The 26,901-nt window shown below is 46.4% G+C and overlaps 1 protein-coding gene across 2 annotated transcripts; it reads right to left on the bottom strand.

Annotated features, from left to right (window-relative positions):
• Positions 1–157: 157 nt before the first annotated feature.
• afg1lb (AFG1 like ATPase b) lies at positions 158–26,802 on the bottom strand. 2 transcript variants are annotated; one of them, XM_076013628.1, is made up of 13 exons: positions 26,638–26,802; positions 26,190–26,479; positions 22,898–22,967; positions 22,684–22,785; positions 22,286–22,413; positions 17,775–17,874; positions 14,813–14,871; positions 4,640–4,722; positions 3,830–3,900; positions 2,748–2,842; positions 2,116–2,256; positions 1,513–1,620; positions 158–758 (listed from the first exon to the last, which is right to left on the bottom strand). In XM_076013628.1, exons 1-13 carry the CDS (start codon positions 26,750–26,752, stop codon positions 618–620), a joined length of 1,503 nt encoding a protein of 500 aa, XP_075869743.1. In that variant the 5' UTR covers positions 26,753–26,802; the 3' UTR covers positions 158–617. The 2 variants fall into 2 exon arrangements, with proteins under 2 accessions (XP_075869743.1, XP_075869742.1); XM_076013627.1 differs by having other exon boundaries at positions 2,748–2,848; positions 26,638–26,800.
• Between the last annotated feature and the right edge of the window lie 99 nt (positions 26,803–26,901).

Here is a 26,901-nt window from a genome sequence, read left to right as displayed (position 1 = left end):
GTCACCAGACAAAGAGTCTTTCTTTCTTTTATTACGATGCAGTTTGCATTTATGTGTGTAACCATGTTACAAGACATTTAGCACTAACAACAACAGCCAGGTCCTCTAACACATTCAGAACACACACATACATACATACATACAATATGGGAAAACATTTGCATTGTCAAGTTTAATTAACACAGCAGCCTTATTTTGTCATGACACAATCTGGTCTGGTCAGTTTAAACCCACATCTAATCTAATCTAAATGTACACACAAGAGGGCAGCAGAGTACCACTGGTGAGCCCCCCGCATCCCTTCTGGTTGCTTTGTGGCCCCAGTCTTGGTTTTTTAAGACACTGGCCACAAGGGGGAGAGCACACACCTCATAGAGGAAAACTGCAAAAACAAGTTGCGGAACATGATGGAGGGTGGGTCAGGGCCCCAAGACAGAACAAGTAGTTAGTTTGCATAGATGCATAATCGAGGTGAACAGGTCTTTATTGAAAACACTTCATTAAAGTAACACTTCTTATTGCCGAAGATGAGCAGGTTCATTTCGGTTTGTTGTTCCCTGCATTTGATGTTTGTGTTTAGAGGTAGAGGATTGCGGCTCAGCCACTGCGTCAGGCACTCATGTGTGCTTCTTGCTGCTACTGCGGTCGCCTTCTCCCCAGTATTTCTCCGTTTGCATCTCCATAATCCTGGAGGCGGTCCGCTGGAAGGCAAAGATCTCCTCCTCGGCCGTGAACAAAGTCAGGCGCTCGGCCGCCTCCTGCAGAAAAGGAGGCAAAAGCAGGTTAAGGAGGTTGACAACAAAAAAAGGAAAAGTGCTGACTCAATGCTGCGGTACTAAGCCACCTTGTGATGACACAAGTGTGTATATGCGTATATGGATGTATATACATATACCCACCCACACACACACATATATATATATATTAGGGATGCAAATTTATCGATTAATTCATAAATCAGTAGTTGATTGACCTGATTATTCGATTAACGATTAATTGATATGCGGCAATTTTTCCTGAGAACCTAAATTTCACAGTGAAAAATGTGTCAGGAAAACATTATTTAACCCTTACATAATGTTGACGGTCCAATGTGACCCATTTTTACATTCGAGAACAGTAAAAACACCCTAAACATTTATCCTGTGACTTTGAGTTGACTTCTAATGGGTCACATTTCAACTTTTTCTTTTAAAAAAAAAAAAAGTTGTTTAAAAGTAACTTGTTCTAGGTATATTATGACCATCACAGTATCTAGAGGCGAATTGCTCTTTCCTGCCACTACACTGTTATAATGATATTAACTACCCGTGTAAAAAATGTTCAATTGAGTGATAATTTAATTTATTTAATCGATTAAATTCTTAATCGACAATTAATCGATAATGGAGTAATTGTTAACATCCCTAAAATATATATGTATTTAAAATATGCAGCATTTAACAATTTATTTTGAAGGGTTCCCAGTACATTTAGCTTGTCATGCAGTGTTGCAGCTCGTGCACATTTTACCCCACTGAGGCCGAGATCATCCAGCAGTTGTCGGTCCCTCTCCCCTTCCCCTCCGCTGTGCACAAACAGCCGGTCAACAGGAGCGGCAGCCAGAAGCACCACTCTCACCTGGGAGGAAAAATGAAAAGGCTTGCACGTGTAAAAAAAAAAAAAGTATTTTTAAAAGACATTTGCTTGTTGCATAATTCCTGACTGAGGACTTCAACAAGAGGTTTCCCAGGTATTTTGAATTCAAGAAATACAAAACATACAGTAATAATTCACAGATTTGACTTTAATAAACATCTGTTTCCACTGACTCATAATTTAGGAGATGACAGGAACGCAAAGGTGTCAAAGTGTTTTAAACTGGTTGGATTTAATTGAAATATTTATCAGGAAAAGTATTCTGATATAACACGTGCTGTCACCAACAGCCCACTCGTCAGCAATAAAATCCAAATACAATATCATAGGGGCTATAATCATGTAATAACTAACTCTCAGTACTTAATAATGAGGTTGAGGATGTCTCACAGCCACACTGCCTTATTGAGCTTTGCACCTTTAAGATTGTTTTCAGACCTTTTAATTCAGCAGTAAAAACTAAATGCACGTACATACCTTTTTGTCATAGAAGTTGTCTATGAGAGTGGTGAAGCGCCTGGCTTGGTCCTTCAGCGTCAGCGTCAACATGGGCACGTTGCGAATAAATACGGTGTCAAAGATCCGCGCCATCTCCAGGTAGTCGCTGGCCCCCAGAGGCTGGAACAATGCCCGGCGGATGTGAACACGCAGAGGACAAAATTCCACTACAGCCGTCTCTCATCAGCCGCAGCGTGTTTCGATCGCTGAGCGATATCATTTCATTTTGCATTTTTGGAATTAATTAAAAGCTCCAGCTTGCACCTGCAGGACGAATCCTTGGAGTGCGTGTGAAAAAAAATCAACCCCGTGAATTAGGCTTCAGACTTCAAAATGAATGTATTAAACTGCCTTTTAGGAGGCACGGCTATTCAAAATGTCATAAATAAGCTTGCTCTCTGACATTGAGCAGAGAAAAGAAAAGAGTGAGGTGGAGGTGAGAAAGAGAATTGAAAGGCGGCAATTTCAGCAAGTTTCCCCTGACGAGCGCAAAAAAAATTTGCCGGCGCAAAAAATTAAACTGTTGTTTCAGCATTACAGAGGAGAAGCCACCGAGGAAACATGTCAGTCAGGGTGTCTGACAGTATAATGTATGGGAAGCAAATGCTCACCACGCCACAGAGCTCGTCAAAAGTGCAGTCTGCAATGGAGCCGCATGTCTTCTGCAGCGTTAGGTCTCTGCCCAGCACTGTGAGCGTCCGAGGGCCTGTGGCTAGACGAACACCCAACAATAGAGGAAAAATCATATTTATTACATCCTTCATGGTGTTGTAACCACAGCAGAAAGCAAAAAAAAAGTACCAGCTATTTATTCTGTGACATTCTGTAAGAGAGACACTCTCTAAAAAACTAGTGCTGTCAGCATTAACGTGTTAATTGCGATTAGTTAAATACAATCCATGACGCCTGATTTTTCTTTTTAACCACATTTCAAACTTGAGGCCAGGTTCACGCCGGAAGCGGAAGGGCCGCGTCAAGCTGGACAGAAAGGCACTCAAAGAAACACGTAAGTCTTCAAAATAAAAGCAACTTTCAAAATAAAATAACATACATGATCTCTTTTGTCAGTCGCGGTATATTTGTCAGTATCTAAACAGAGTGCGAGAGAGATGAAAACAAACAAACACACACGCACACAAAAGAGAGCAACTGAATAGGCTGGCTCCGTGTGTGTGTGTGTGTGTGGGTGGGGGGGGTCTAAACACACAGACAAAGGGAAAGAGCGAGCGGAGTTGTTGTCAAGTCAAGATGGACGGTGTTAAATTGATCTTGATGAAAAAAATAGCCCTGAATGGGAGTAAACAACAGCCAAGCAGAAGCGCTTAGTCGGCCATCGCAGAGAAATGTGTGTCTAGCGTGAACAGGAGGGCTGCGGCTCTCGCGCAATTTTTGTGCGACTTCCGTGTCCGGTGTGAACCTGTCGTGAGTCTTTTAGTCCCTTTTACTAGCTCGTAGTTGGCCCCTCTGGCCGATTTCTGGTAAGAAATACTTTACAATATGGGGTTAGAACTGCCTTGAACTGCAAAATAACAGAATTTTACACATGCAATTCAAACCGCGATTAATCGGAGTTAAAGCCGAAGATTCTGTGATTACTCTCGATTAAAACAATGAATGGTTTGACAGCCCTACTAAAAAACGCATTTCTATTACATTCTACATCAACAGATCACACACACACAGCCACACTTACCGCTCTTTTGTCTTAATGCCAGCTCCTCAAAGAGGACACCCAAGAGGGCCTCCACACCAGGCTCCCCCGTACTGAGCCATACACACACACAAACACACACACACACAGGTCAATGACACAGAGACGACAAAATAGGATATGAAATTAATAACAGTGAAGTGGTCACATCAAACGGTGGCAGTGAGGTGGGCACAGCAGAGAAGCGTGAGCGTGAGTGTGCTTGTGCGCGTGTGCGACACTTAGCTTTTCACTCCGGCGGTAGCAAACAGGATGTTAGGCTCAAAATACAAGCATTCGCCAGTGAATGCACGTCACAATGAGACGGTGAAGTGTGCGCCTTTGTGTCCGCATGTGTGCTTGTGTTTTAACTCCAGGTAAAAAGGGGTGCGAGGCGCTCCATTTACATACAGTGAATGGGCGAAAGCACTTGAAAGCCCCAACGCGGCGATGAGCATCGGCAGTGTCATTCATACTATATTTATCGACGCGTGCGCTCGCCAGCAGCGCGTCTGTAATCAGGTAAACAGAAAAGTAGCTTTTAAAGCTCTGCCATTTTCCTCCTATGTATTCAATCCCCCGCTCTTTGTCGCGGCTCTCTCAAGGTAACGCAGGCCATTATTCATTCTCTAATTCAGATTCTCTCCATTTATCCATCTGTTTGCCTTCTCCCGTGCCTCCTGAAAACATCAGTTTAACAACATCCTGGTGTTTTAATGAAGCTGAACCCTCTATTGAACCCCTCGACGGCCTCGGGGATGAGTCGGACAGTGAGTGGCGCGCCAGGCTCAGAGTGTTTCTGTGTGTTCTTACAGGAAGTACAGCCTCCCCTCCGCGGCTCTAGCCAGTCTCCGGTAGTCCACTCCAGAGTCGAGGCAGACTGTGCCACAGTTCTCCTGCCAAACACACAGAGAGATGGTGGAGAATATTAGTCTTTTTCTTCTTCTGATTATCCACTTTCTAGGCTAGCAAAAGGAGTTTACGTTTCTATTTCAGAGAACACTGTTCTGTGTGGCTTATGTATTGTAGCAGCTATATTATTCCACATCTTGTAGTCTCCATTTTAAGACATACAAACAAAATGGGTCGTCCTGCTAGAACCTACAGATGTGAGGATCTTTGCCATTGCCGGCTCTTTATGAAGCATATTGCTAGCCTAATAGCATAATAGTCATTTTTTGGCCAAATTGTGATATTTAATAAAAAATACCAATGTGCTTGCTAAAAATGTGTTTTTTCTTGTTTTCCGGAAACGTTAAAATATGACTTAGGCGACTATGCTATTAGGCGATATTTAGAAAGCAATGTATTTATAGATTACTTTGGATGATCAGTAATTGAGATGCAGTGCACGAAACTTTGACTCTGCCTGTGTGGTTAAACAATGATGACACATGGTTTACAAAATCAATAATATTAGTCGTTAGGCTGGACTAGCCAAATTAATCGAGTAATGCGCAAGTTACGAATATTTTATTGTCGTCTTGTGCTATGTTATAAATCCTCATTGCAAAAACCCAACTGTAAGACACAGCTTGCAGTTAGAAAAAAGAATTCTGTAATTGAAGCTACCGTTCTTCTTCCTTTTGGTAAATTAACTTGAAATAAGCTTAGAAATGCACCACTTCAAATAATTTATATGAAATCAAATTGAATGAAGCACAAAATTCATTCATTATCAGTGGTGTTGGTCAGTCTTCGTGGCCCTGTGCCTTTCATGCAAGACATTGCTTGTAATTCTTACCATGCAATGCTACAAGTATTGAGATATCGAGATAGAGAGCGAGAATGTCTGCCTGTGCTCTGACGGTACTTGGACTTTGTTTTCGCTTCCTCCTGGTTAACCGAGCAGGTCTATTGTTCCCGGAGCTATTCATGTGCTTTAAAGCAGCGCTGAACTTTCGAAGTGGAGTTCAAACTTTTCCACGCGGTGTAAAACGTCAACAGGATTCATGTCAGGGAGTACGCCACCAATTATAATCATCATCTCCGCCATTCTATCAAAGAAAAGAAAGGAATTGCATATCATGCCATCCACGCCGCCGCCATGGCTGACTGAGTGTTCGACGGCGGCGCCGGCTAAATTATGAAATCAGTGAATTTCTGCCACTGGCCCCCTCGAGCTGCAGGATAATTAGCAATCATCACAAAGCAAGGGGATGGAAATACTCCATTCTTCTCCGCTGTCAACTTTTTATCTCCATGTCCGCTCACACAAACGGGGTTCCCGCTCGTAGCCAATTGGCTGAATCAGGCTTAATAACAACCTGACAAGCTCGCCCTCCCCCACACACAAAAGGGAGGTGTCATTTCATCAACCTACAGTGACCCCGCCAGCGGGTAAATAGCCCCTCCAGACCCCCACTAAATAAAGAGGCAGAGGAAGAAGAAGAAGAAGAAGAAGAAGAAGAAGAAGAAGAGGAAGAAGAAAACTTGTCACCATCGCCGCCGCATCATTAGAAGCCCCGTTTGTCTTTTCTCCCGCCGTCTTAGACTCCCTCCTATATTGTGAACCGCCTCAAACCCGCTGCCGAAGACGGCTGACGCGTCCCTCGCAGGGAGAAGCGAGGTACAAAGACGGCGGAATGGAAACACAATCAGCGGTGATGATTCCATTGGTTATTTATAATCAGATGAGGCTGAGGCCCCGCGGGTCATTACTTGATTATCCTTCTTGAGAGGATTGTCAAGTTCTCACTCCTCCAAGATTTTTACCCGCCTACACACAGCGGCCCCGTCCACCGCCGCGCTTCTCCTGCACCAGTGTTCCTTTGCGCCGCACAGTTTTATCTCGAACACAATCTTAGTTTTAATATACATTTTTTTTTTTTTTTGGTGATCAAATTTAGTTTTAAGATACATTTTTAAAATGTTTTAAAGATATGTAGGTTGGGATATATTATATGGTATGTTTTTATAATGAATAACCTATGATTGCCTGCATTCAATGGCAGATACAAATAAGATGCGCAGTGCCTATGTATATAAGAATACCTGTAACAATGCAACAAAAAAAAAAAAAAACTGTCGCTGAATGCTAGGTAGTAAACAGCTATCACTCAAAAAATGTTTTATTTGTACGTGGACTTTTGGTCTGTGCAACTGATTCACATTGAAGTAAAATATAGAGGTTACCAGTGCATGGCTGACACGATATGGATCCTTCTTGTGACTACATGTCCTGTGTAGTACTGGTACTTAATGTCACTCTGATATGATACTGAAATAATGGCCGGTGTGTGATATGTGAACCCCATTAAGAGTGAAACATCCTCCATTGGATTCAGTGAGTATTGAAGAAGTGCTTGTGCATTTCAAGATAATGTTTCTTTGTGTGCGTGTGTGCGTGTGTGTGTTTCTGAGGCTTTTAGGCAAACGTTAATGAGAGTAAAGTTTAGTAAAAACCATTTCTCAAGCCAATTTAAATAAACAAATAAAAGGATTTTGGTTTTAGCTTCTCACCTAAAGAAACAGGCTTTTGTTGGTAACTACATAATATTTTACAAGGACTGTGTTGTGATGCTAAACGTTTTGGTTTGACAAACTGGAAACATGAAGAGGAAACCTTTGGGGTAAATCATTTCCAATTCGTAGTGGGACTACATTACGTTTTTTGGCCAGTGGGAAAGGGGCTTTAGAGTGTCCCTGTGTTTTTGGCCCTTGTGGGGAAGTAGTTTCAGCACACCAAACTGACTCCCACTGAGAAACATTAACTTCAGCTGCAACAATAGTTTTATATCGTCCCTGCACCGCCGAATTAGCATTCTCAAAAAACCTTGTGCTGCTGACCCCCGGGGAAAAGCAGTGTGGAGGCAGCCTCGCTGCAAATTAAGCGTTCCTCCGCTCGCACAGACGCATTCACGACCTCACAGACACAAGGGAGGGGGAGCGTGGAGGCGGGGAAGGCGGAGGAGGGTGGATGGGGGGGTGGGGGGGGGGTGTGCGGGAGGGATGACAGACATGAGAATCAGGGTCTCTTTGGAAGAAAGTCATCCAAACACATGTAGCCCCAATCATGTCATTGTCCGAGCTGTCCACTGCTCTCTCTGGACAGCCGTTTAGCATAAAAACAGAGTGGCTTCTTTATTTTATCCTTTTTTTTTGGTCTCTTTTTTTTTTCACTTGCTGCCCCCGCTCCCCTCGCCGTGGCCCGCTCTCCCCGCACCGTATCTTTCTCTATCCTTCACTCCTCAAAAAGTTGCTTTTGAGTTTTTCAAAGAGCGCGGCACCATTGAGCTGCAACAAAAGCCAAGGATAGCTGACTATTGGGCCCTGATGAGGTCCACTCCCTCATTACCCGGCAGCAGAAAACATTTGATGCTGCTGCGGCTGCTTTTTTTTTTTTTTTGTTTGGCCCGGAGAATTGACCGGGCCTCAAAGAAACGCGGGGTGGGAAGGCTGAAAAAGAGATGAAGGGGGCAGGGGGAGGGAGGGAGAGAGAGAGAGAGAGAGGGAAGGAGAGAGAGAGAGAGAGAGAGAGAGAGAGAGAGAGAGAGTGCTACTAGAGAGGTGGTGGTGGAGGGGGGGAAAGGTTGTCGTTCATTCAGCCGTGTGTGTCTTACAGCCTTGTGTGGCGCAGGAGAAGAAAAGAGGGAGGTGGGGACAGAGGGGTCGAGAGAGAGAGAGAGAGAGAGAGAGAGCGAGAGAGAGAGGGAGAGAGAGAGGGAGAGAGACGCGGGAGAAAAGAGAGAAAGCTTAAAACACTGCCTTTATGCTGGCAAGTTCTGGACGACTCTCCTGACATCAAAGTGTTTTCACTAACTGGGGAGCCGTGTGTGTGTGTGTGTGTGTGTGTGTGTGTAGGAGTGTGAGTGTGGGGGGGGGGGGGGTGTAGCTGGTGATTTTATTCATTCTCGGACATTTGGGGGGGGGTTGTAGGGGGTGTGCGTGGGGGGTTGTGGGGGGGAAGGTACGTGACAATGTGAACACCCTAATTACACCTAATGATCTATTCCCCTAAAGTGTGACCGCCTTGGGCCAACGATGGTTTGTTCCGAGAGGTCGTTCTCACAACCTCCCCCTGCCTCGGCTGCTCCTCTTGGGGAAACATCTTTTGAGCCGCGGGCCCCACCTTCCGTGATCCGGGACCCCCCACTCTCTCTCACACTCTCTCTCTCCCACTGCCCCCGCCCCCAAAAACCCGCTCCGAGTCTGTGACTTAGGGGCCCTGCGCCGCTTGCACCTGGCCACCGGGAGGCAGCTCAAGTTGGGTCGGGGAGCAAGTGGAGTCGGCGAAGCAGAGTGCATCAGCTCATTACCAACCAGGGCGGCTGCAACACTGTTCCACATTAGAATAACCCTGGCATCCACCTGCCAGGAGTCTCAGTGGTTTGCGCTGTCCCCTCGCAGCAGGAAGGTTAAAGTCCCAGTGATTGTCACATCCCCAAGGATGCGAAATTTGTCCACCCATCATCCCCTGAGGGAGAGGTGGGCTGCAGCGGTGCCGCGCCGAGAAATCATTGGGTGATCAACCCCCCCGAAATCCAACCCCGAATACTGTCTGCCAAGCACGGAGGCAATGGGTACCGTTTGTACGGTCTTTGGTATGACCTGGCCGGGAATTTAACCCACAACCTACCAGGGCGGACACTCGAGCACTAGACCACTGAGCTCGTCAGGTCGCGAGTTCGACCCATTGGCTACGAGGCCCTGCGATAACCTGGCAACTTGTCAAGGGTGTACCCCCACCTTCGACCAACCACAGCCGGGACAGACCATGAGAATGAGCACTATGAGATATGAGATGAGAACTAAACCCTACCAGGATGTCTTGACGACACATATGATCTCAGTGGCGCAATGATGAATTAATCCTCTTATGTTAGGTTGCATGTGTTATTGAATCCTTTAAAATCATTTGTTTACTATCTTCGCTCCCTTGGGCTACGGGGCCCTGCGATAAACTGTCACCAAAACACTCCATCCATCTGATCCTGCTCCAGCCCCCTCTGTCAAATTCTTTGAACCCATTGGGGTCCACCAGTCAAAAAGTTTGCCCACCCCTGATGTTAGCCTTAAAAAAAAACTAAGTTTGTCCACAGGGGGGTTGACCTTTCAAATGAGAACTTTGAAACGTACAAGTTGGTGATCTCAAAAAATGAGAAGCAGCTCTCAAACAGACAGCGCACGCACCCACGGGACGCGCCACAGATAAATCGTTGAAAAACTTCAATGAGGCGGGCCAAGGTGAAAGCATCAATTAAAAAAAAATAATAATAAAATAAAAACTCAGGCGATAAACACAGAGCCAGTATTAAACTCTGCCGCATTTGAAAAGGAGCCAGATTGATTTGTCCTCCGTCAATGGCTGAAATCCGGAGAAGGGAGACGCTGATAAGAGAGGAGTGAGGCGTGCCCTCGAGCCATACAGCGAGTGGCGCTGCCTTGCCATTAAAAGCTCGCGAGGAAGACAAGAGCAGTCATCAAGCTGGCAGCCTGCCGTCTCTTCATAGGCAGTCCTTCTCACCAAGGTCCCCCACTGGAGGGCCTCGTCCCACTCATTCCTTAGCCCCCTGCCTCCATATTGTCCCCTTTTCAGTGCCATATTCCACCTTCCTTTTCCAATCGCGGTCTGAACAGCGATTAATAAACGCTTATTAATAAACAACTTTAAAGAAAGAAAAAAAAAGAAGAAGCGCTTGGCGCGAGGAGGGGGTTAAACAAAAGGGTTACAAGCGGTTTGAAAAACCAAAGTAACATCAAAGAAGCCTCATGGCCACCGTCACGTGTCCGTCCCCCTTTTTTTCCCCTTGTGCAGCATTTTGCGCGCAACTGCAATCAAAACAAGGGAGGTCGGACAAAGAAAGTCACTATTCTGCTTCCAAAACATACGAGACCTGACCTTGGGTGAGCGGAGCCAGAGAGCAGAACAGGAGAGTAACAGAATAAAGAGCCGGGGGATAGAGGGGCAGGGAGAGAGGACGGCCGATGAAAGAGGAGTGGAGAGGGAGGACAGTTCGCGAGAGCAGAAAAAAAGTGCTACAATGCTGGCGGCATCCATTAAAAAAAAAAAAAAAAAAAAGGAGGAAGAAGAAGAAGAAGAGCCCTGAAACCCGGGTATTTTGTGGAACTCCAGGTTTCGCTGTGGCTACAAAGAAGAACTGAAGAGCGAACAAACAAAACAAGATTCCCCGTTGGAGCCGGCAAGGATGCTGAAAAGGCAGAGATATGACAGCACAAACGCAAAAAGGAAAAAAAAGTGGTAAACAAGCCAAGTGGCATTTAGTTCCGTCCATACGTGTATCAGCGTAAAGAGTAAAGTGTATCAGGTTAAAAAAAAAATCATGCCACTAAAACGATATTTTAGCTTTTTGGGACGTTCCATGATGAGTTTGCCGTCTTGCCTATCTCCCCTTGGTTGTTCTGCGTTTGCGTTATTGTAAACACACCTTGACCGAGATGTCCTTTTTTGTGGCACTCTTACCGTATACCACGAGTGCAGGCATTAAAAAGGTGAAATGTGTCTGTCGTGAGGAGCTTCCCGTCATTCAAACAATCTTGCCCAGGCAGATCTTCCAGAGGCTTCTTGTCCGGGTTGCAGAAGGTTATGTTAGGGTTTGGGTTTTTAAAGCAATCGAGCTGCAGCAACTTCTTCAAGGTGTTTGAGGCAGCCTGGTTTTTGTGGTTCATATACACCACTCAGGAAAAGTTGGGGATATTTGGCTTTGGGATGAAATTTCAGAATGCACCTAAAATGCAGTGTAAGCTTTACAGGCTGACTTCGTTTGACCTTCTCTGAGCTTTCGATGCGCTTGTCCAACTGTTTCAGCGTTTATTGCAGCACACACTGTTCTCTAACAAGGTGGTTAACCACAAAAAAACAGAAGTGTCTGATCCACGAGTGGCGCCAACTAAACGCTCTGGTTCAATGTCAGTCCTCTTAGGCCCCGTTTACACAAATACGGGTTTTTCTGACAACGCACAAATATATGCGCGGTTCGGCCTCGCACTTACACGAAGTCAGCATTTTGACTGAAACTGCACAGACCGAGACTTTTTCGAAAACGCCCCTCAGGGTGGATAAGTTTGAAAATGCCGCCTTGCCTCGATTCGCATAAACGCAGAAACCAATCTTTTTAGTAAACGCCCCCCCCCCCCCCCCCCCCCCCCCCCGCCTTGCAACCTGAGCGGCCGTGGGGTGCAGACGACCACTCACAACAACAACAATCATGTCGTGCAACGGACTCAGGCAGTAAACTTGCGGCGCCACACCAGGCCTGGCATAAGTACTAAATCGTTTTCAGTCGTTTCCAGCATATGCGTGTAAAATTGTTTTGATTACTGACTTTGTGTAGACACACGTTTTTTTTCAAGCACATTTTCGTAAATGTGCGGTTTAAAAAAAAAACGTCTCGGTGTAAACAGCCCCGAAGATGACACCTGACAAAAAGGTCACATGACAAGTTACGTTGACATTTGTTGCCAGTGATTTTGTTTCAACGCATTGTATGAGATGACGCAATGACCACTCCATGATCTTACTTAAATACCCTACCTCCATGACACAGCATCACAGCAGAACTTTCTACACTTCTCAACAATTACACCCGAAGGTGAAATATCCCAAACATTTTGTGAGTAGCGTGTATAAAACAAACCAATGTGGAAATGCGCCCTCATGTTGCCCCTGTTGGTCCAGGTGTGAACACAGCCACAGAATGAGAGCCCTAGGAGATCTTAGGGGAGAAAGGCCTTGGGGGGGTGGTGCGGGGAGGAGAAGGCGGGTGTTTCCGAGGAAAAAGGGGTCCCAACTAATCAGAAGTCAATAGTTAAATAAAGACGTCAACCCAAGCGGACAGAGGCAGTGGATTAACCCCTAACACTCCCACTCAGGTGATAGGGGAGGGTAGGTCGGAGTCGGGGGGGTTACTCCTTTATTTTTAACCAACTGAAAACCCTTATTCACTCCCTTACTTTCTTTAGAAACACAACCCGTCACGGACGTGTTAGCGGGAGTCGCATCGGGAGGGGGGCGAGGGGTGGCATTAATTCACTCAATTGAGGGAGAGCTAGTTAGCGAAGTGACCCTGCGGGAGCACGCGTTAACGCCACAGAGAGGAGGCCGTGCCGCCCTGCGCACCCCCCCGCTCGATCCAAACTGAAGAAAAACAAAACAAAAAAAACACCCTGACCCCCGAACAACCAGATGGCATTACAAAGAGCGAGGGACGGAGACGGTGAAAGAGGGGACGTTGGAGAAGAGAGCAGAGAGCGGGAGCCACGCATTCAGGGCCACGATGAGGGTGGATTAGAAAGGGCAAAGGGTGCCGCCAGGGGAGTCGACGTTGGCCGCCTTGACTCGGAACTCCTTACCGGCTGCAGTGCTTCTAGTGTTCCGTGTGAGTGCCAGCAGGGTACTCGCCATATAAGGACATGCAATACAGAAGTATTGCATCAAATAATATTGGGCATGTGCCACCTTCTCTAATGTTCACTATCAATATATTAACAATAATCTGCCTCTCTTGATATCTATAGCTGTGTTTCCATTACGCTTTTTCGCAAAATAAAAATTGAGATTTGAGATTTGCAATTGAGATGCGCAGGTGTTTCCATTGAATGGTGTGAAGCGCATAAACTGTAATTCTCGGGGAATTACGTTTGCTTTTGTTTGTTTACGTTTGTTAACTGTCAAGAATGGTTGTTATAATTTTCACTTTGATTACTTGTAAAATACATTCCGTCTCCTCCTCTGTCCAAACATAACGCGCCTTTTTCACTTGACGTGAACTGGCCACGTGACCCCGTACATCACGTCTGCTGATGTGTAAATGCGAAAAAAGTGTTTTCATGACACTTTTGCGATACACCTCTATTTTTATTGCGATATTTAGGCTTTGCGCAATTCTAGGGGTAATGGAAATGCAGCTACTGACCTCTATGATCTCACAAAGGGCAGCTGGACCTCATTCAGGTTAACACCTTTGCACAGACGCTTGTTCCGCCATCATACAAAAAAAGAATAATTTCGCAATATGTTTTGAGCTATATATATTAGGGATGCGTTTTTTTATTGATTAAACATGCTGACTATTCACTCTAAGCAGTCTTCTTCAACAGACTGAAACAACATTTTTGAATATAAAAACAACTTATCGTTGCCCCTTTTGGCAATGAAGCTGGATCTGTCTTGCCTTCTCATATATTTAAACAACAATTAAAACTGCAAAGAACAGGAGAAGCAAATTACGAATAAAGTTCGTTTTTCCGGGCCTCCTTTTTGCAACAACATGGCACCAGACAGGAACTCTGTGTGAAACCACAGGGAAAAACCCCTCACGCGGAACACTTTTAACGCAGTGTATTTCTCAACAATTTGGGGTCGCGGATGCCAATAAAAGGTGCAAGAATGCGGCCGTGCTCTGTTGCAAAATGCATGCCGTCAATTTTTTATGCAATTATTTATGATGGCCGTCACTCCAGACACATCAATGATCGTCTCGGGATAATGGTGCGGCCTGCTTAAAATTGCAAAGCAGATTTTTGTTTCGTGGCCACAAACGCTCGACGCTGCGCACGCACGCGCGCGCGCCACCCCTCCCGCCCCACGTTTGAAATGCAAGCAGCGCGGGTCAGTCACCGAGCTCATCTGCCCGTTACTCATTCACGCCGTCTAAACCTCGCGCGCGCGCGGGCGGGCGGGCTAGCCGGCCCTCTTTCTATTTTTTCCCCACCGCTACCTTTCTCCCGCTCGCTCTCTGCCAGTCCTTTCACAGTGCCCTGGCCATGATCAAAGACAGCTTTGTGACACCGAGCGAGGCATCCGGGAGACAGAAAACATCAAACTGGCCCGGCGGAGCAACTCACACAAAAAAAAAAAAGAAGAAGAAGGGAAAAAAAAAAGAGAGAGAGGGGGTAGACTGACACAGAAGGGACGTGTGTAAAAGTCTGAATGCGTCTGTGACAAACAGATGAATAAATTAACAAGGCGAGAGAGGGAGAGAGAGAGAGAGAGAGAGAGAGAGAGGAGGATGACTTTGTCTCTACCTTCAGCGCGCCGATGAAAGGTAGGAAGGTGTCCCTCTGAAGTCCGTTTTTGTACAGATCTGAAAGAGGAGGGGAGGGCCTGAATTAGTGCTGCTGTTTAGCCTCCTAATAATGTCATTCCCCCACCACAGATTGGCACATAAAGTGGCTATTGATGAACTGAAGGATGGGTGGGGAGGCGCGACAAAGGGACCGGGGGACCGGGCGGCGAGGTGGGAGGGTGGGGGGGGTTAGAGAAAAATGGATTTCTCTACCGGCAGCGGCAGCAGCAACATAAAATTCATTACATTCCCAAACAATGGCGGCGGGAGAAAGGACTGTCGCCTTTTCAGCGCGGACAATGTCCACAGCGGCTCCCTGAATGGGGGTTTCAATTAGCTCGGCTGGAACAAATTACATCTGAAGTAGCATCCCTGATAGACAGATAAAACAGACAGGGGCGCGCGCATACACACACACACACACACACAATCACACACACGTTGTGCAGACACACATCCAGCCTTAAGCTCGAGTCCAGCTGCAAACAAGTGGTCGCTGTTGATGTGCGGGCTAAGGCTATCACTATAGTGAAACCTGGCAAACAAATAGCGCTCGCTTAATAACTCCTGTATTGTCCCGGACCGGGGCTGAGCTGTTTTGTCGGTGTGTGTGTGTGTGTGTGTTTGTGTGTGTGTGTGTGTGGGGGCCGGGGGGTACAGATGCTGCCGAGGTTAAAGGAGCAGTTCAATATTTTGGCAAACACATTTGGTGCATTTTCCCGCTAATAAACTGTATGCAGACCTAAACCTAAAATCCTGAAACTGCAGGTTTCAGTTTCAGCATAAAATCAACGCTGCTTGGCTTTTCAATTGCTGAAGTTTAATGAAGGCTTATGAGGTTTGTTGACAGACACTTATACACTATATCTGTCGTGGCGAAAGGAAACAGTGATTCAACCGAGGGTTGTGTTTCAGATGATTTCCCATTAAAAACTTGCTCTCTTGATCTGTTTTAGGATAGCAAATGCATATCGTACTTTGAAAAAAAAGGTTGGATTTAGCTTCTCCCCACAGCTGATGCTTTGTTAGGTGTAACTCGAAGCGGCCTCAGAGAATGCAGGAGCAGTATCAAGAAAGTATTAGTGCCCCTTGTGACATCACAGAGGGCTGGTTCACAGAATGGCGTGTTTTAACGCAAAAGACAAATCAAGGAAGGACTCCTGTTTCTGGGGAGTTAACTTGAGACATGTTACCGTTGGCTACGTAGCTAAGGTGGATTTTTGCACAACGGGGGACCTTGAAGGGACCACAGACAATCTGAAGAAAAAAATGTGGGTGAGTTGAATTTGTAACCATGCGCAAAAGAGAGTGATTTAGCCAACAAAGGGGTAGCGTCGCCTACACAACCGTCAATCGACCTCCCTGCTGGACATTCTTTTGTGTCCAGGTATCTAATTATTCAACAGGCAGGTTTGTGGTTTGTTTCTATGACACTATTTTTGCGTGATATGGAAACGCTGATTGCTTTTTAAAAAAAAAAGCCATTATTTGGAACTCAAGTTCCCCAAAGCAGGCGTGCATCTTTAATCCATTTATGGGAAATGCATAAGTGGGTGTACATGTTCAAAAAGGCATCTTTTATCCTCCTTACCCTCCTCAGCCTCATTAAACTCCCGTCAGTGCATAAAGACACAACGCCACTCTTGCAATTAAGGGTGGGGGGAGAATAAAAAAGTCCTATTCCTAACCTCCTTCTCAAAAACACATCTATGCTCCTTGATTACAGCATCTCCACATCAATAAAAATGGAAAACGTATGCCTTTCATGTCCACTTCTCTCTTATGGCTTCCATTAACCATGTCATTAATACCAAGTAGGCTCTCTATCAACTTTTGTATGGTTTGCTGCTTTGTTCTTAATAGCTAGTAAATATAGAGACCCGCATCTTGGTGGTACCGGGGAACATGCTGCCGCCGTCCACTTTGTAGCCACTTGAGACCCTGAGATATCATAACATTTCCAGTGAAAGACATAAGATGGCACCCAATGCATTAATGCCCTCCTTGATAATACACTTAGTGCCCCCGGTCCTCCCTTGCAAAAGTGGCCATCTAGCGTTAAAAGGAACGCCGGGGTACTGGTTGGATCATGATGGCGCTGGTGGAAAGCTTACAGTGTACAGTAGTTTTGGAAGGGTTTTAGACACGGCCGCAATGCTTTCTCTCCGATCACAATGAAATCACAAATTTGTAATTCTGCAGTAGTTTTGAATTTGAAATTCTACTGTAAAAGAATTATTTAAGCATATACAAAACACCGGTGGTTCTTAACTGGTGGAGTCTCAGAAACCACACTTTTTGTCCTGATCATGAAGTTGCAACCCAAATTTATAACACAAAATACATCATATCATGTCAAGTAAATAAATTATTGGAATTACTTGAATTGAAAATGATAATGATAAATGATAATGAAAATAAATGCTCAACATTTCCTCTATAAATGTATACATTTAAAATCCCTTTTAATAAAAAAAAAAAAAGGAAACTGCCCACTAAGCTGCGACCCAATCAAAATAGCTCCGCGACCCACCAGTTGAGAAACACTCCAATACACAACAATATGTGTGCAATTCACCTAAAGCTCCCATATTTTACCCATTTTCACATCTTCACTTTTTTCTTGATCGACTCTAGCGGAGCAGCTTCACATGGTTAATAAAACTAACAGAGATCTGCAAGGGATCGCCCGCCCTTCGTGACATCACAAAAGGCAAGTTTTCCAAAACAGTGTGTTTCAGCTGTACGTCTTTTGCACAAGCAGGCATTTATTCAACATAAGAGGGCATTGTAGAAGTGTCCTTGTGCTTGTATGTTTTGTACGATGTTGTTTGTATTCACTGCTTCTCATGCCTCTATTGTTTGTCTTTATTTACAAAGACAAACAATAAAGAATACAATAAAGAAACTCGTCGTCTCACCATCGGGGGCTCTGTTGGAGGTGGCGACCACGACCACGCCTCTCTTGAACAGCGTCTCGAACAGCTGCTTCAGGATCATGGCGTCGGCGACGTCGGTCACCTGAGGGCCCAGTGGCAGAAGAGCGACACAAGATACACAATCAGGTGTGTGTGTGTGTGTGTGTGTGTGTGTGTGTGTGTGAGTGCGTGCGGTGTCGGAGGTCAAACCCTGCCGTCAACACTCCACGTTGATTAGCGTCATTCAGCCCTTTCTGTGTGGTCATGGTGACGCGACCTCACACACACACACACACACACACACACACACACACACACACACACACACACACACACACACACACACACACACACACACACACACACACACACACACACACACACGCACAACCCACTTGAACTAACTGTGGGTTTTTTTTTTCCCCTGCAGAGAACAAGGTGCGGAGCTAATCAACAGCACAGATGTGAGAGTCACGCGGGAGGGAAAAAAAAACAAAACAAGAGACAACGGCGGAGCGACGCGCATCCCTGAAGGGGGCGGGGGGATCGCGATTGCGGGCGGCGGAGCCCCCCTCCTCCCCCCAACTCCGGGAAGGCCGCGCCAAGGCGGCCTTTTGTTGGTCGAGAACGCCAGGCCGCAAACGAACGCGGTTATCCGCTGCCATTTCCAGCGCACAATGGACAAAGGTCAATGGCGGCGCCGACATTCGCCGAGTGCTCCGACCTTTCTGCTCGCACTTTTATTCCGCCCCGGTCTTTCGCCTGCGTCTCGTTCGCCTCCGTCTCGTTCGCCTCCGTTGCTCTTTCGATCGCCGGCGTGCAACTCTCTGATGCACGAGGCCGCGCGTACACAACGGGGCCGCGTCCGGGAAACAAGAGCGATGAGAACGAGTGTGTTGTTACAAAAATGACGCGGTTGAGCAGCTGGGGTGCGCCGTGGAGTCATGACGGTCGTCTTCAACGCACACTGATAAGTCGTTTTCATTCTTCAGGTGAGAAAAGTTCATCCAGCCTTCACTTCTTTTCAGTGTGTGGCAGGAGTTGGCCCTGCGTGACATCACCAAGGGCACTGATACCACCCCCCCCGCCCTCCGGCCAGGTGTCCGTCGCAACCTCAGTGGCCACCTGTTTTTGTCCAGCACTTCCAGTGAAGCATCGGTTTTAGGTTTTAGTAGGACGTGGAGTGTGTTTTGTTGCAGGAAGCAAACAAAGAGCTAATTATGTTGTTTTCTGGTTCTCGTTATGTTGTTTTGGGGACGATTTCCCATGCAAGGCGTCTCAGTGAGGGTCAGGGAAGAAAATGAAAAATCTGAAAACGGCTGAAATGTTGGACCGTGGAAGGTTCCAGTGTTGTAAAATTTGGCTTGATTCATGACTTTTATATTGGTAAAAGCTTAATATACTGCCCTTCTATACATTAATAAAAGTGTATACTCGCAGCATAATAAAGTAATTTGGTTCTCCGACCCTTAGAACATTTGTCATATATATTAGAATATACACAGAGCAAGGGACTCGTTTCTAGTTAGCTGCCATCTTGCGCCGCCATTTTTTAAGGACGCCCACCTGACAGCATTTTAAATATAAAACAAACAGTCAGGCAGGCGTCCTTAAATACCGGACTTCCTTAAAAATTTTACACACTGGACCTTTAATTTGCCCTCTCTTGCTAAATATTCCCTTCTCTGCTCCACGCTGCTCAAGCAAACGTAAAGTTTCCGGCAAATATTTAACGACGACGTGGCGAGCGGAAAAGAGACTTTTGTCCCGCCCTCCCCTCCCGCCTCCCTCTCAGCTACTCCACTGTTTCCAACAGGCACTTGTGACGGCCAGACCCACAGCATATGCCCCCTTTCACAGTCTTGAGGGTCTTCTGCTTCTTTGCATATTGGCGCTGCTGCCCTTGCCGATACTTGATTAACATTTGTGCTAAAGCCTTGATTTCGCTAAGGAGAGGTGGCGCCGGGCATCAAATTAACCCGCGTGTGCGTGCGTGTGTGTGTGTGTGTGTGTGTAATGAGAATCAACAGAAAAGCCAAGGCTCTATGTCCCTCTGAATGGGGCCCCATTTCCTCTGACCACCGGATTTTTATTTTCATTTCAAAAGAATCATTTAAAAATGACCTTTTATGCGACCTGGATTTGTTTATTCATGTGCCCTGTGCAAAGTATGAGGGGCAATATTGATTGCCGGAGGGAAGGGAATGGGGGGGGGGGGCACTTGTGCACGTAAAAAAAAAATAATGCGGCAATTGCCGTCAGGCCAATGCCGATATTTAAATGAGCATCCAATTACCCCCCGAGCGGCCGCCAGTTTACGGCAGCGAGGCGCACGGGTGCCAAATTAAAGCCCTTTTGATGTTACACCTCTTCATGTACACGGCATATGAGCAATTTCACAGGGGGGGGGGGGGGGGGGGGTGCCGACCGAGGCCCTGAGACAATGACGCTGGAGCGTTTTCTTCTCACTCTTCCCTTCTCCCTCTGTCTCTCTCTCTCTCTATCTTTGCATCTCGGACCCTCTCAATGATGAGTATTCATTAAGGAGCCGGCCCGGCGGTGGTGGGGGGGGTTCGCAAAAGGAAGGGAGGGGAGGGCGGCGGTGGTGGTGGGTTACAAATTACTGATAATGGCACGGCGCTAATGAAGAGAATGGCGAAATGTCATTAGCATTTAAGAGGATAAGATCCATCCGACCCGCCGCCAGTCGCTTTCTAGCTCCTCTCACTTAAGGAAGCGGGCGAGTGCGACTGATACCCACAGCCTGATTTGCATGGCTGAGTGGTGGAGGATGCTGATTGGTACGCCCCCCCCCCCCCCACTCCCCCAAACCCCCGCCTCAACCCCTCACGCTGTCACTGCCGCCACCGCCGTCGTCATCGCGCCCGGCTCACCCAACCTCTTGTTTATGCATCACAAACAAACATGCACATGTCTTCTTGTTTCCCCTCCATTCCCCCCCCCCCGCCTGAGTGAAAACAGCGGCGCCGGCGCGAAACAAAACAAATCAATGAGAAAGGCAGAGGACGGCGAGCGCGGTTTAAAATGAGAAAGACGGGGGGGGGGGGGATGAAAGGGGCGGCTCTTGATCCTCGCACATGCGAAAAGGGGTAGTGATTAGCGGGAGCGGGAACACCTTGCGTGACCTCTGACCTTGCCGTATTAGCCGTAATGGTACCAGTGAGAGGGGAAGCATTGTGCCGCTAACACGTCCGTATGTTTGGCCGGACCTACCTTGGACGCGCGGCGTGTTTGTTTGTTTGTTGTTCTTTACAAAAAGCAAAATGACTGAGCTCGCAGAGAACGCGCAGACCTGGCAGCCGCTGTGTTCTTTGACTCTCAAGGGTGAAATAATGACACCTCCTTGCGGTACTAATGGATGAGAGTGCGTTTTCAATGAGGTCGGCAAGAGAAAAAAAACAACAACATGCGTGACTTTAGTTGCCATGGTTTGGGAGAAACGATCGATAACCGACCGGATCGACGGCTGTAGTTTCAGCAGTACTGCTAATAAAATGCATTAAACTTTGTTAAATGTGAGTTTACAGATTTTGTGATACACATATGAAAGAGTTAACGTTTTAACGCTCCAGGAACTTACTTTGATTTTTTTTTTTTTTTTTTTTTTAAATGCCATGTTCAGAAAAAGCCACTAGGTGTCCCCAGCCCTGTTTTTGTGAGGACATGTTGCCTGTTGTCCAGCCAGGACAGGAACCACCTGCCAAAGCAGACCAACTGTAGACACAGAACGCTGCTAAAAAAAAAAAAAAAAGCAAGGCTGCCACATATAATACTTTTTACGCAAATTTAGTGCAACACAAAAATGGTAACACTGGTCCAAAAGAGAAAACCTCTGTCTCATAAAGTGCCTGATGTTATGAGCTTAGATAGTAGGAGCTACAATACATGCTACTTTTTTTTACTGCACAGATAATGTGGAGTATTTTTTTCTCCAATCGTCTATCAAACATTACTCGTTTTCTTTTTTCTTTTCTTTTTGCTGCTGTAACAGGAGGTGTTTCTACCGTGGAAAACACGCAAAAAGCTTTATATCAATGTGTCCATAAATTGTGATAAATTGCAACAATTTCATAACAAAGACAAAAAAAATTGACTTTTGATGAATTTCTGATTGGCGCGTGCCGACAGTCGCAATCTTTACAAGCGATGAAATATTTCTTGTTGCCTTGGTTTTGATAGCTTTGAGCATGAACATTGCATCGTGGCCTTTATCTCCACCATGGATTAGCACATTTACTGGTTGGTAACACTTTATTTATTCTAGCTATTTTTTTTTTCCATTTCTAACCCGCAGACCTTTTCGCAAAATTGTCATTGGCAACCAGGGTGTGAACAATGTGAATCCTTACAAGCACCGGTGTCCGTAACTTCTTTTTCAAAGCTAAAGGCTGAAGTGAACAAGGCACGTTTAATAATGAGCATGCAGACAACGGTGGAGCGACTTTCAGGAACCAAGCGCACTCGCGCGCACCGCAGCCTTTTTGAAAACTCACCTGAAACTCGTCAAAGCAGAGGAGGCAGGTTTCGCTGCTTATCTCCATGGCGACCGGCGATATGGGATCATAGGTGAACATTTTCCCGAGCCCTCGTTTTGGCAGGCTTTGTTTCCTCCGGTGGATTCCTTTAAGCGGGACACAAACGTCAGGCACATCTTGAGGCACACCTGCACCGGCAAAGCCAGAACTCTACGACAATGCCGAATAAAGGCGTAATTTCACCTGTGTGCATAATGGCAGGCAATTAGCCAGAGAACTTCAGGACAAAAAGGGATAAATACAGGATATCCGGCACGCGAGTTGCAAGGGGGGGGGGGGGGGGGGGGAGCACTGTGGAGTCACGCAAGGCAACCTTCAATGCTTTTGTGGCACAGAGGGGGGCAGATAATACTAACTTTGGTGGACGTCCAACATGAAGCCATTGAAGTGTACTCTCTTTTTACGGGTGTCTGTCACGCAGGAGTAGAAAATGTCCATGAGCCTGGTCTTGCCCGTGCCTGATGAAAGGAAAAGACAACGAGGCCACTTTATCATGATGTTTTCCAACCTTCGAAATGCTAAAGTGACGCTTGTTTGAGTCATTATACAAGATCCAGTCAGTGATCATACCAACATCTCCGTAAATATAAAGGCCCCTGGGAGGGGGTGGCGGCGGGGGTGACGGCGAGGCGAGTTCCTCCTTTATGTCGTAGAAGGAGAGACAAAAAGAGGAAATGACAGTAGTTTATTTGCCTTGCTCAAAATCTTTTACCAGCTGCTTTTTATCATAAACAACATTGGCCGTGCAGGAGGGAAAAAGGGGGGGGGGGGCGGGGGAGGTGGTTTATATGCAATAAATGCATGGCCGAATTCGTTATTTAAATCACAATAAAAGCAAAACTATAGGCCGGTGACCTAAATAAACTTTGTTATATTCATTACCATATAGGGCTGAATCACGGTTTGATAAACAAAGTATGATGAGGCATTAAGCCACGGCTACAGTGTGAGGTTTCACATTCTCCAGACTAGCCCCGCTGCAGGGGAGGAAGACAAAGGGGATCTAATCAACAAGACAAGCCAGGGTTCCCACGAAAGAAAAGCATCATCAGAGGAACAATGGGGGGATTTGTCAGACAAAACAGAGAGGACTGGATGAGGCTCCATACGAGATGGAGTGGACTTGTCTGTGCAGCCTGTTTAGCGCTGCTAATTGTGATACGGTACTGTTGCATTGAGGTGCTGCTGGAAGTCATTGTATTGCCTGCCTCCTATCATCAAAAGGTCCTTGCTTCAAAAAAAAAAAAAGTCCTCTGTGTGACTGAGCTGAGAATACTGGGTAAAGCCAAATATCTTTAAAGAGAGGCCGAGCCATGTAAACAAGTTTGTCATCGGCGTAATTGCCGCATGTAATGATAACTTGGAGCAAATTGGTGTAGGACGGATGACAGATGCTTTTTGAAAAAAAAAAAACGTGGCTCGGGATCGTCCGTCCTCGTAGCTGGGCAACGGCGGATAGCTGCGGAATGAACTCGGCACTAAATAGGAGGGCTCAACCTTTCTTCTTTTTCCCCCTCTCTTTCTTAAATTTAATTTAGCCGCAATCCCACTGAGCTGGTACTCTGTGTCCACTGCACTCGGTGTCCGCCCGGCAGAAGGAGCACTTGACTCTGGTAAACGCGGACAATGGCCAATTGAAAACGAAATGAAAAAACAAACTTGTTACCCATCCTCTCCCTCGCTGCCCCCCACCCAACTCCATCCATCCCTGGCGGTGCCGCGCCAATGCGGAATCCTGGAAGAGCAACAAGCCCCTTCCTGTCTGCCCTGGCATAACAGTGTGTGACTTCTCCCTGACTTCCCAAGCTGCCCTCTGGCACGGCGGGGTGATTGTCAGCGGTGGCTGGAAGCCATTCTGCCACGGCGGAGTGGAGAAGGACAAGGCCGCCCCTTCAGTCGATTCTGTCTGGCTGGGCACTGCGGCATTGTCTCACCTGCGCCGGAGGAGGACAGAGACGGGCACATGACCGCAAAGTTCACGCGAGGGGCAGAACCCCCCCAACCCGCCGCCAGCTTCCGCTTGTTTACCTACAAGCCTGGGGACCGCGTGCGAGTTTGACGGAATGGCGGCGCGGAGGCCAACGGCGTACAGGAGGACTCGGCGGTGCCAGTTTGACTTGAAGAGGGCTGCTCCCCTTCAAACAATGGCCCCATTGTTAGCCGGCCATCCGCAAAACCACGCCACATCGGGTCAATATTAAGTCAAGTGTACACTCCTCGCAGACTCGATCAGTTGGCGAGGACAATGGCGGCACTTTCACAGCGGAGGGCAGACACCGAAAGGACAGCGGTGTGACCTGATTCGAGCCAGAATGGTTGCGTAAGTCGTCCAGCCGAGGGAGCGGGCGGAGGAGTAAGGTGCAAAGGGATGGAAGGGGGGGTGGTGGTGTTGATACCCTGACACCAAAGTATTTGTCAGGGCCCGAATCAAAAGCAAAAAGGACAAGAATGGCGCAGACAATAGGGATCCCCTCATTACCGCGTGGGGACGGAGAGAGTGAGCGGGGTGCTGGGATGGGCTCAGCGGGAGGTCGGCCCTGCTGCCTTCCAAAAAATCTCAGTCTATCCCTATGTGTCTGTGCCAGCCAACCAACGACGGAAAGAAGAAAAAAAATACTCCCACCAGCAAATACTAGACAGTCAGCTCCCCTGACCTAAAAACAACAACAGTCCCCTACAGTAGGCTGTTCCAAAACTCACATGCACAATGCACTTCCCAGACCCCTACCCTCCCTTTGACCTGAGCCCCATGGCCACCATCAGTGATACAACCAGAGTGCAGGGCAGCGGACTTTTGTCGACTCCCTCCATATGTTGGATTTTAAATGGGGCTTTACAACACAGACAGAGAGGGAGTCCAGATGCCACACCATGAAAGGTTTTGGCTAAATGAATGCTGCGGTTACAAACTCTTGGGAGAGTTCCCCCAGAAGCGAAAGTTAACCGAGTGAATCTCCACTAAGCGGATCCTCTTTTTCAGAAGTGAAAATGAGAAGAGAAAGAAGTCATGTTAATGTCAGGCCGCTGTAGTTATTTCGTCTGAGAACGCGTTGTTCACGCTGCTGTTTCACGTCAAATGTGATGGACAGGTTTTCTGCACACTTGGATGACGCCGCATGTCAAAATGGAAGCATGCAGTGTTTTTTTGTTTTGTTATTTTTCCACTTTACAGAGAGAAACATAACAGCAAATAAGCGATGAATTCAGTTTCGGTAAAATTGTGCACGCAAATATTTCATGTTTTGAAAATTTGAGCAACAAGCTCTTTTAAAGCTATTTAGCCTTCTTAAAATTACACTAAAAATGATAACAACTGACTTATGAACTAGTGGTTATAAAGTGAATAAAACATTGGTCGCAGCATTACATTAGTTGTGGATTTTTTTTTTTATGTGGTAGGCGAAAAAAAATACACTTACAGAGGGAAACGTTTGTTTTCTCTACATTGCTAGCATAACTGCTCGAACCAGTTAACCCAGGTAACCCATTACTCACTACCATGTCTGTATTTGATCAACAGGTTCAGCAGCTAACACCAATAACAATTGAAATGTTTATTTTTCTCATTGGCTAAAAGTGAATTGACTTGCTTGTATTGTGTAATTGATGTGTCCTATTAATCAATGGGTCAAAGAAGGCCAGTCAAAGTCAAAGATAGCATTTGTTCTGTAGCCACTTTGTGATAAGTGTGGTCTAGTGTTTTACAAAATAAAGAAAAATACATAGCAACCATTCTAAAACCATCACTAGAGTTTTGGGGAAATTGTATTGGTGCACCAGATCATTCCGATGACGTTTTAAGCTTTGCTTCTTATACAAGTTCTTATATTAGTTCATGACTTATGTGTAATAACTGTTCTACCTTTGCTGAAGATTCAGCGCCTTTGGGTTCGGCTGACGTGAGACGCAAGTCGTCATCCTTTCGATGTGTTTGATGTAGGTATACGCTGTTGGAGTAGTTGCCCAGTCTGTGCTGGAGCAGAGACAGCTGCTTGACGACAGCCCTCTGCTGAGCGTCTTCCCTCAGGATGCCGCTGCGAACAAGGCGGTCGAAGTGTCCAACGGTGTCACTGGAGGACGCACAGGGATTTGCTGCTGGAGACCCGGCGGGGCAGGACGCAGAAGAAGAGCATTGCCTCCAAACAGCGTAACCTTAAACACAATAGAACAGAACAGTTTTACATGGCAACGTGCCGGAGTCAAATGATATTCAGCGACAAAAACACGCAAAGCTAAAAGACTACTACTGCCACGTTAAATGAAGCGCAACGCAAATACTACTGACGACAACATGACGGTTGCAAACTTACTTTTCACAGTATCGCCATTTGAAACAAGTCGAGGTTTCTTTAAGGTCAACACGCTGTCATAAATGGATGTTTTTACTGAGCTTCTGACAGCTGCGAGGATCGTGTGCGCCGCCATGATGCTTCAAAATGCGAGAACTTTATTAAGACACCGTTAACAGGAATTGCCTGGAGAGAGCAGGAATTTCTTCTTCTTCTTCTTCTTCTTCTTTTAACTATGGTTTAAAAAAAAAAGAAAAGAAATTCGTGACTACTGCTTAAATTGGT

Source organism: Nelusetta ayraudi, unplaced genomic scaffold, assembly GCF_046127955.1.
Source record: "Nelusetta ayraudi isolate G7.1 ecotype Tasmania unplaced genomic scaffold, CSIRO-AGI_Nayr_v1 ptg000151l, whole genome shotgun sequence".
Classification (NCBI taxonomy): domain Eukaryota; kingdom Metazoa; phylum Chordata; class Actinopteri; order Tetraodontiformes; family Monacanthidae; genus Nelusetta; species Nelusetta ayraudi.
Note: the sequence above shows the minus strand (reverse complement) of the source record. Positions and strands in the feature narration are given on the sequence as shown.